This window comes from Pinus tabuliformis, chromosome 4_2 (genome assembly GCF_031772625.1).
Source record: "Pinus tabuliformis cultivar Carrire ecotype Pingquan chromosome 4_2, CPIR1, whole genome shotgun sequence".
Taxonomy (NCBI): domain Eukaryota; kingdom Viridiplantae; phylum Streptophyta; class Pinopsida; order Pinales; family Pinaceae; genus Pinus; species Pinus tabuliformis.
Window position 1 is genome coordinate 409,295,712 of NC_142304.1, and position 10,194 is coordinate 409,305,905.

Consider the following 10,194-nt stretch of genomic DNA (forward strand, 5'->3'; position numbering starts at 1 on the left):
TATCTTTTTTCATTTTCATTTAACAGTGAATTTAGCTACCACCTAAACTTAACCTCAAAGAAAATGGATTAGATGTAAATTCATATTTGTGAGATCATAAAAGAAAAACTTACTTTAAGGAAATTTTATGGGAGGAATTGAGAGTGACAGCCACCTGTGAACATTTTGCATAATGTTGATGACAAAATATGTAAATTCATATTTGTGAGATTATAAAAGAAAACCTTACTTTAAGGAAATTTTATGGGAGGAATTGAGAGTGACAGCCACCTGTGAACATTTTGCATAATGCTGATGACAAAATCCTATATGAGTATATCTTTCTTTTTTCATTTTTATTGAATGCTAAATTTAGATGTCACCTAAACTTAACCTAAAAGAAAATGGATTAGCTGAAAACTCATCTTTGTGAGATTATAAAGTAAAATTTGCTTTAAAGAAATTTTATTTAATTTGAAATTTTTATTGGAGGAAGTGAGAGTGGCCGTCACTTGTAGACATAAAAACCATTTTACCATTTACATATGATAGGAATTGAGAATGGCAGTAACCTATGGACATAAAAACTATTTCACCATTAGTTATAACTAAACCTTACCCAATTTTGATGACACCTAAACTTAACCTAAAAGAAAATGGATTAGTTGGAAACTCATATTTGTGAAATCATCAAGTAATTTTTTTTTTTAAGAAATTTTATTTAATTTGAAATTTTTATTAGAGGAAGTGAGAGTGACAGTCACTTGTGGACATACAAACTATTTTACCATTTACATAGGATAAGAATTGAGAATGGTAGTGACATGTGGACATAAAAACTATTTCACCATCTAGTTATAACTAAACCTTACCCAATTTTGATGACACCTAAACTTAACCTAAAAGAAAATGGATTAGCTGGAAACTCATATTTGTGAAATTATAAAATAAAAATTGCTTTAAAGAATTTTTATTTAATTTAAAAATTTTATTGGAGGAAGTGAGAGTGGCAGTCACTTGTAACCATAAAAACTATTTTACCATTTACATATGATAGGAATTGAGAATGGCAGTAAAATGTGGACATAAAACTATTTCACCATCTAGCTATAACTAAGCCTTACCCAATTTTGATGACAACATCCCATGTAAATATATCTTGTTTTGGGATAATGCTGATGACAACATCTCCATATAAATATATCTTGTTTTTTCATTTTTACATAATTCTCATGACAACATCTCATATAAATATACCTTTTTTTTTTACATTTTTACATGATCTTTTTTTTTTTACCATTTAAGACTGAACCTGACTGCAACTTAAAATTAACCTAAAGAAAATGCATTAACTAGAAACTCATATTTGTGAGAGCTTATATGTGTGAGATTATAAAAACAAAACTTGCTTTAAGGAAATTTTATTTAGTTTGAAAATTTTGTAGGAAGAATTGAGAGTGGCTAGTAATCACATGTGAACACAAAAATTATTCTACCATCTAGATATAATAGAATTGAAAATGGCAGTGACCTGTGATTATAAAAATTATTGATTATGAAAAATATTTCTCACCATCTAGATATCACTAAATTTTTCATATGAAAAATTGAGAGTGGCTAGTAATCACATGTGAACATAAAAATTATTCCACCATCTAAATGTAATAGAATTGAAATCGCAGTGACTTGTCATCATAAAAACTATTTCTCACCATCTAGATATAACTGAGTTTTGCATAATTCTAATAACAACTTGTTATAAATATATCTGATTTTTTCATCTTCGACAATAAATTTGGCCACAACTTAAACCTAACCTAAAATAAATGAATTAGCAAAAAACACATATAAATGGATTAGCTAGAAACACATATTTATTTTTTAGATTGTAAATGCAAAATTTGCATTGATTTTTTTTTTTATTTAATTTGAAAAGATAATCTGCCCACGCCATAAACTTCACCTAAAGTAAATGGATAAATGGATTGTAAATGCAAAACTTGCCTTACAGATTTTATTTAGTCTGAAAAGATAATCTAATAAATTTGTTGAATTTGAAGTGTATTGACATTTACAATTACCAATTAATATTGGGATCTAGCCAAATTTAGGGAAGCGAATTGGGAGATGTCAGACAAAATTTACTCCGTGGGGTCAGGGTGGAACGACATTATGTCAATAGGCCGTTTTTACCGGCGGGTGAGGACTGAGAACGGGAGCCTCGCCCCGACGTGCTCGTGTGTGTGTCGGCCACCGGAGCGACAGGAGTAACCGGTGAGGCAGGAATTTCATTGATGTTTTCCAGGAGCAGGCAGGCAAGAGTGAGGCGGTCACCCTGGAATTTGTTTAATGTTTTTGCGGTAGCAGGCAGGGGAGTGGCCGACGGCGGTCTGTGCAGATGGCGGCTGGCCAGGTGGTGGTGATCCTGTCGGCTTGTCGCGCTTCCCACCCGCATCGACTCGTCTCTTTACCGACTTGACTCCGATATTAGATGGCCATGACTCCTGCCCATACATGGCTCCAACAATAGTAAGGTCAGTCTGCTTGGTTGGCCTTGTGGTCTATATGGTCTAACACTTAAGTTTTTCACAATTAGTCCTGGTCTAGTTCGCAATTCATTTTCCTTCATGGGCTGTAAGTGAATTTCAGTTTGGATCCAGCTCTGGCCAAGAAATTTCCATTGGGTGTTTTCTGGTACATAGCTTTAATTATCCTGGGATTGATTGTGGATGAAAATGGAGGTCTCCATGGACAAGTCTTTGGGGAGTAGTAGTATGTCAGAAGAGTCCCAAGAGATAACCTGCAAAAATGCTGAAAAATCTCTGCAGCTTCATGATTATATTGGTCTCTCTGAGGTCTCTTCTCATTCAATGACAAATCCTCCCCTGCCAATGCCCTGCTACCCCAATTCTCACTTGGGGGAGGCAGAGCTGAGGTTGGGTTTAAGCCTAGCAGCATCAGAATGGGCACTGGGAGATAACAGCGGTATGCTTTGTTGTTTCAATTTAGGTTTGTAGTTTCATTTTTTTGAAAATGTGGTAGCAAAAATCCATATCAGTCCCTGATCTTTAACCTGGGGTGCTGTAGAATGTGCCTTATTGAAAAGGGTTTGTTTGATGGGGCGTGTAGGTCCAGAGCCAAATTTCGCCGGAGCGCTGCAAAATCAAGCACAGGCTATGGATGATGGTACTAAATGTGGGTATGGGTTGGCCATGGCTACTGGAAGCAAGAGGGGCTTCAATCAAGCGTTTGGGAACAGGAGTGAGAAACAGGTGGGCAAGGGGCTCCTTAAGCTCCAAATGTATGAACCCTCTCACCCATCTGGAATGGCAGCACAGCAGTACAGTTGTAAACCTCCTCAACATTCTTCTCTGCCAGATGAACAATCAGGAGTGGCAGATTCTTCTTCTACCAGTCCAAAGTAAGTTTGCACCACTGCTTATCTTTGTTGTAATTTTGATAGGGAACCCGGAAAACAATGTTATTAGTAATCTGGTTTTGATTTATCAATGTGGAATAATGAATCTCAATTCCACTTTGAATTGATATGCTATAAACTTTAACACGGAAGAGATTTGAACCTTACACCTTCCCAGCAAGATCAACTGTGTTTACTAATTCACCATGAAATAATCCCAAAAAGCAATGCTGATAGCTGGTTGAGTTTGTTCTTTTTGAAAAAACACTCTCTGCAAACATTAAGCTGGAAAGAAAAACAGTTAAACTTGGCTAACACATTCATCCATAGGTCTTGGGGTATGGTAATTTTTCATTATTAAGCATTCTATTTTTGCTTTATTACTCAGCTCAAATTTAACCGGGAGAAGGAATTGTACCTAAACAAGATCTATGCCTACGCATTTATCATAAGGTAATCCTAAAAATAGAAAGCGATGCTAGAATGTCCAGGTTTTTTCCCCCTAAACTCTCTGTTTCAACATTAAGCTGGAAAGCAAAACAGATAAACTTGGCCAATCTAAAGGGCTTAGGGTTTTGATCCACATCAATTAGCCTTTCGTCTCAACCATTAAACTACAGCCCAATGGAGGTTGATAACATATTGAATGGCATGAGTAAAGAAAATGTATTTTTTACAGGGTCTCCATAATTTTAATAGAAGTGTAGGTTCAGCTTCAATTTCAACTTCTTGAGTTTCAAGAGGAAAGAAATGGTTTTTTTTACTGGGTGTCCATAATTTTAAAAGAAGTTTAGGTTCAGCTTCAATTTCAATTTCTGTTGCTTGCTTTCAATTTTTTTGATTTTGTTTGGATTGGAATGCGGACATGATTTGCAGGAGTCCAGTTGTGGGTTGGCCACCAATTCGATCGTATAGGAAAAACACTTTAGCTGCTCAACCAATGTCCTTTGAAGATGGGGATGAAGAGGAGCAATGGGAGGGTGTTGTAGAAGCACCAGCTAGTTTTGTGCAGAGTCAGGGCAATTCAGTTTCACTGTTTGTGAAAGTAAACATGGAGGGCGTACCAATTGGTAGAAAGATAGATCTCAACACCCACAATGGTTATAAATCTCTAGCTTTAGCATTGGAGGATATGTTCCATCGCCCCCCTAACTGTGAGTCTCTATGTAACCTATACATACCTGTACAATTGAAAATTAGATTGTACTTTGAGAAACTCAATCATGTCCTGTACAATCTCCAAGCATTTCTTGACCCTTTTGGCTTTTAAGGTGATATTGCAGTTCAAGAAAATGGTTTTTCCGGTCCATCAAAAAAGTCATGGCTTGTGGAGGATTGTTCTGATTATCTGTTGACTTACGAAGACAAAGAAAGGGATTGGATGCTTGTAGGTGATGTCCCATGGGGGTAAGTTTTTGTTTATCTGTCCCCAGTGTAATAAGCTGCTAGAGGCTTCGACCTCAAGTTCTTTGATCCTCTCTCTGCTACTGCATTTCAATATAAATGCAGCTTACTATATGTAGGATGTACAGTGCTGACTGATGGATTCTTGTTTTGCAGAATGTTTGTAAGCACTGTCAAACGTCTAAGGATTGTGAAAACCTCAGAAGGCAATGGCCTTGGTAAATGCAAAGCCATATTTTTAGCATTTTGGAATCAATCTTAATGGTTCTATTGTCTTTTTTTGGCCAGACATATAGGGATTTGAACTTTGAATCTCATGGTTTATATAATACTTCATAACACTATAGGGATTTGAACTTTGAATCTCATGGTTTACATAATACTTCATAACACGGGATTTTGGGATAATGGGCTAATCTGAATGTACTTTTAATACAAGGAGTCTTTAGTTTTATACCTAACTCATTGATCTAATTTGATCTAATTTGCATGCAGGTCCAAATTGCTCCGAAAAGATGAATGGCAGAAAGACAAAAGCTGCCTGAATTCTGGATATTGCTTCACAGTCTCCTAATTCATTCCCGTGAACGGAAAAATCTGTCGAATCCTAATATATATACGCACATATATAGCTAGCATTTGAATTTTACTGGTTAGTGCACTAAAATAAAAAGGTGCGACATCTCAGGCAATTTCATTATCTGATCTGAGTACTGCCTTTACTTCCATAAAGTACTCTGTCATATATACATATAGTTCTAAGTGTACCAAGCTAGCTTTCTACTCTGTCATATATACATATATATATATAGTTCTAAGTGTACCAAGCTAGCTTTCTATGTTAATGCGGATATGATCAATACTCAATACTCGTTTTGGGTTTTAAGTTGGATATGAACAATTATTCAATGAGGGAATTAATACCTAGGAGCCTGGGGATTCTTGCTTGGAGAGCGGTTTCAGTCTTGGATTTCAGCCCCATGTACCTCTGTACACAGATAGTGCTACCTATCTGAGTTGCAGGAAAGGTAAACCTGCTACAGCTTTGGGGGTTATGGTTAAACAGGAGACCTAACCTGTTTATGTAAAAGGCTCAAAGGGTTACAATAGAATGGATCGCCTTGATTTTTTTTGTTAGGATATAAATAAATAATGTCTTCTTTGCCCTGGGTTTTTTCAACAATTGTATTCCGGGATGATAATCTTGCCAAATGTGTAATCATAGTGAAGAGGAATTAATTATACCACAAGTAATTGTACAGTTCTGTACTTTATACATTTATTTGCAGAGATTCTTTTGTATGTATACTTCCTTAAGGTGATGCAGTTGTTGCAGTACCCATCAGAAACTGGAAAAGTTTGTCTAAAATCTGCAAAGAGTCTGAGTATCTGGTTGAGTCCATCTGCAACCATCACGTGCTTCATGTCATTCACTAATTCCTCACAATCTTGTTTTTTATACCTTGGAATCTAGCTTTGTAAAGATCATATTTTCAAAATTACTGGAACTTTTTAAGGTGGGTATTCTAATCAATCACTCCATGTGAAGCCAGCTAGCTGATGTAAGAGCTTTCTATCTTAAAATTTAAAGAACCTCCCTCACCAATGAACTGAATTAGGAATATTAATGATAGTAATAGAAATAGAATTTGAATAGATGTTATTGTAATTAAAATAACGGTGTTTTCATTATATTTTTATATGTATAACTAAATTTAATATCTAAAAACTGAAACTATCTTTAAAAAACATTATAATTTTACATAATTGACGAATGAAATCACTAAATATTATATATATATATATATATATATATATATAAATATAAATAAAACCAAAATATAAAACATTTAAACCTTATAGAAAATAAATCAACCAAAACTAAATTTATTATTATAAAAAAATATTTAAGAACAACGTACCTACTTCAAGCCGAAACAAGATATCAACCGGCAAGTACAGATAACATCCAAAATGAGAGCACTGTAAATCTGCAAATTTGTCTTGTGATTGTAGCTTAGTATGATCTCGTACCTCATAGAGTGAGACTGCTGTGTACTCGTTTACATTTTTCTTTCATTCATTAAATGAAAGAAGTGATCGAAATAATAGTTAATAGTTCAATGTCATTCAGGATTTCAAAAATTTAAAATTATCTTAGATTATTTTTTTTCAAGTAATAATAATTTAATTTTAAGATTACTACTATATAATAATAATCTAATCTAATTAAATATTCTAATCTAATTTTCAAGGTTACCGTCAAATTAGATATTAAATTGGTATATAAAATATCATCTTTGTGGAATAAAAGAGATTATTACTATATAATAATAATCTAATCTAATTTTCAAGGTTATCGGCAAATTAGATATTAAATTGGTATATAAAATATCATCTTTATGGAATAAAAGACATATCATCTTTGTGGAATAAAAGAGATTATTACTATATAATAATAATCTAATCTAATCTAATTTTCAAGGTTATCGGCAAATTAGATATTAAATTGGTATATAAAATATCATCTTTATGGAATAAAAGACTCACTTTTGTGAGACATCAAATTAGTGCGTGAAATTTGCATATTTGTGAGATAGAAGATTCGAGACAAAAGATCCACTTTTACTAAACTATAAACACTCTACTTTCTTTTGGATTTAAACCTATAACTTCCTTAAAAAAACATTCTCTTAACTATTAAACCTACTCATATTATAAAAAAATAATTAAAAAATATTTTTAATTAATACAATAATTAATTAATTATAAAATAAAACTCTATATAAATCTATTTTATGATATCTTAAAATCATTTCTAATACCATTAAAATCTATTCTTTTACTAAAAAAGTCTCAGCATTTCAACGCGAAGCTCCTTCCAAATGCTTCTTCAGAGAACTTTCTTTTGAAATTGAGTCTTCTCTTTAATGATTATTTTGTTCTCTTTTACCTTAAATATCATAATGTATTCCAGGTTTTTAGATCCTTCTCAGTTGATTATTACATAATTTATATATTCACGAGTATTTAGGGATGTGGTGGTCTCTCTCCATTTAAAGTTATTCAAAGTAGATATGAAATTTCCCATGGGAAACTTTAAACCATGTGAACTTCGGAAGAGTGATGGGAGTCAGTATGAGTAGATAGGAATCTTTTCGAGGGGAGATTTAAATCAAGAAGTAGTTTAATGTATTTAGGAAGGCTTACGAACTATATGGGATACTAGGTTACTTAATAAGAATAATGTCTCCATTTTTTATTAAAGATATTGATGTAATTTTATTGATGTAATTTTATAGAAACGATTCAATAAATTTAAGAATGGGTTATGCATATTTATAATATGCATTTTTTTTTATGTGTAGCAGTTAATAACAAGGTAAGAGATGGAAACACATGAGGGAATATGAATAAGGAATTAATTCAAAGATTATATTTATCTAAAATCTTAGAGTAATTTGGTTGTTTAGAGGTTTAACCTAAGAAGCCAATGGATGAACTTTATTAAGGATAAGGATAGGGGCGAGTGTTAGATTTTCTAAATGAATCAAGGTTTAGGATAAGCAAGGAGTCGTAATGTCTTACGTTTGGTGATGTATTAAGGGTGTTAAGGTTTTTTAAAAAACCATAGTTTAGGATAAAGAAAAAGTAGCAATGTCTAGGGGTGTTGAGGTTCCTTAGGAAACAAGGTTGAGAATACGAAAGAAATATAGGTGATAAGGTTTCTTAAGAAACTAAGATTTAAGATAAGGAAGAAGTAACCACTTAGTGTTGGGTAAAACCAAAGAAAATGGAAAGGGGAGAAAGGATAAAAATAAGTTTAAGTTTAATAAAACAATATTTACCATGTAAATTATAGAACATATTGATGTGTTTCTTTTGTTTATTATTAAAAAGAAAAAAATATGTTCTAAACTAACTAAATTAATTAAAAGATAAAAAAGACAAAAAAAAGGAGATAAGGTTGTAACAACCCTTTTTCCTATCCCTCATGTAGATATCACTATGTGAATTTGTTGATATAAATAAATGTAAAAATTCAAGTTATCGCTGCATTGGAGGAGTGGACACGGATTCAAAGACCTGAGGAGGGGAAGCTGTGTTGTGCGTTTAAGCCCAAAGCCCAAGCCACTTCATTTATTTTCCCCTATCTATCTCCGTGACAAATTAATGGTCTTCTCAGTAGGCATTGAAGTTGTGTATGGGTCGTTTAAAGTGAAGGATGAGGCCCATGCGACTTCCCTTCTCATAGGACGTGTTGGGAGAAAATACAACACACAAAAGCAAAGAGAGGGGAGTAGGAAACAACAAATGGAGGAAGCAAAATGAGAAAAAAAAAAGTGTAGGAGAAAGTAGAGAAGGGGGAGATCACAGAGAAGATAACAAGGAAGAGGACTAATGGGGAAGCATGATGTAGAAGAGAAGAGAAGAGAAAAGAAGAATGCTATGATCTAATGCCTTGTAATGGGACGTCGCTTATCTGTAAATTCAGTGTGGTTGGTGTTTGTTTGTCGGTGTTGGATTGGCCAGTGAAGACTTGGTGGAGGCATTGAATCACTTAGTGTTTTCTAAGTTGATTAACCTCTAAGTGCTTGCTAGAAAGTTGATAAAGCACTTAGATCTTACCGAATGGGCTGATAAACCACCAGGGTGCTTGTTGGAAGGTTGATAACCCACTTGGAAGGCCCAGACACTCAAGTGCTTGCTAAAATGGGTTGATGAAGTACTAAGTTATTGCATTGGAGGATGATAAACACCTAAGTTTTTGCCAAGTAAACTAATAAACCACCTAGATAGTGGGATTTGGACTCTTGCATATTTTCCTTGAAAATCCATCTGATAAACCACCCATATAGTGAGACCATTCTCCTGGAACTGAGAAAAACTTCCAAAGCGTTGGATGAATCCCTATTGTCTATTTTAGAGAGAAAGAAGAGTCATTGTGGTGCTTATTGCATGAGGTATTTGATAAACCATCTAGACAATTCACTCCCTCTCCGCCCTGGTTGACTTGTTATCAGTGTGAAATTCTTTTGAGCAATTAATTCCTCAGACTTTGAATCTATCTCTCAGGTGGCTTTGAAGGCCTGAAATGTCAGCCTCAACATTGGGGGAAAACCACCAAATCGAGACCTTAGAGCAGATCCTTTTCTGTTTGGGATGGTGGCTTTGACTAAGATTATGGGACCAGTTTCCCTTTATATGAAATTATAAGAAATAGATTGAATAAAATTATAAAGATCTGATATAACTAAAACTGAAAATAAAGATTAATAAACTTAATATCTATCCCAAGAACGTTGTTTGTATATGTGATTAAAGAGATTTCATAATTAACATGACAATGTAGATTATCATGTAACTATAAAGTTAAAACAGAGAAATATAAC

General features: G+C 33.7%; 1 protein-coding gene across 3 annotated transcripts; it reads left to right on the top strand.

Annotated features, from left to right (window-relative positions):
* The first annotated feature begins 2,296 nt into the window (after nt 1–2,296).
* On the top strand, nt 2,297–6,103 carry LOC149169698 (auxin-responsive protein IAA9-like). Of its 3 annotated transcripts, none has more exons than XM_089428772.1 (6): nt 2,297–2,988; nt 3,109–3,400; nt 4,274–4,551; nt 4,669–4,804; nt 4,958–5,019; nt 5,297–6,103. In XM_089428772.1, the coding sequence occupies exons 1-6, from the start codon at nt 2,709–2,711 to the stop codon at nt 5,344–5,346; spliced, it is 1,098 nt and encodes a 365-aa protein (XP_089284898.1). In that variant the 5' UTR covers nt 2,297–2,708; the 3' UTR covers nt 5,347–6,103. The 3 variants fall into 3 exon arrangements, with proteins under 3 accessions (XP_089284898.1, XP_089284899.1, XP_089284900.1); XM_089428773.1 differs by having other exon boundaries at nt 2,302–2,988; nt 4,681–4,804; XM_089428774.1 differs by having other exon boundaries at nt 2,305–2,964.
* The last annotated feature ends 4,091 nt before the right edge of the window (nt 6,104–10,194 follow it).

Excerpts from the sequence above, each read along its gene's own strand:
- LOC149169698 (XM_089428772.1), top strand. The coding sequence starts at position 2,709 with ATGAAAATGGAGGTCTCCATGGACAAGTCTTTGGGGAGTAGTAGTATG. Across the intron at positions 2,989-3,108 it reads GCTTTGTTGTTTCAATTTAG|GTCCAGAGCCAAATTTCGCC; the intron begins GTTTGTAGTTTC and ends TGGGGCGTGTAG. Across the intron at positions 4,552-4,668 it reads GTTCCATCGCCCCCCTAACT|GTGATATTGCAGTTCAAGAA; the intron begins GTGAGTCTCTAT and ends TTGGCTTTTAAG.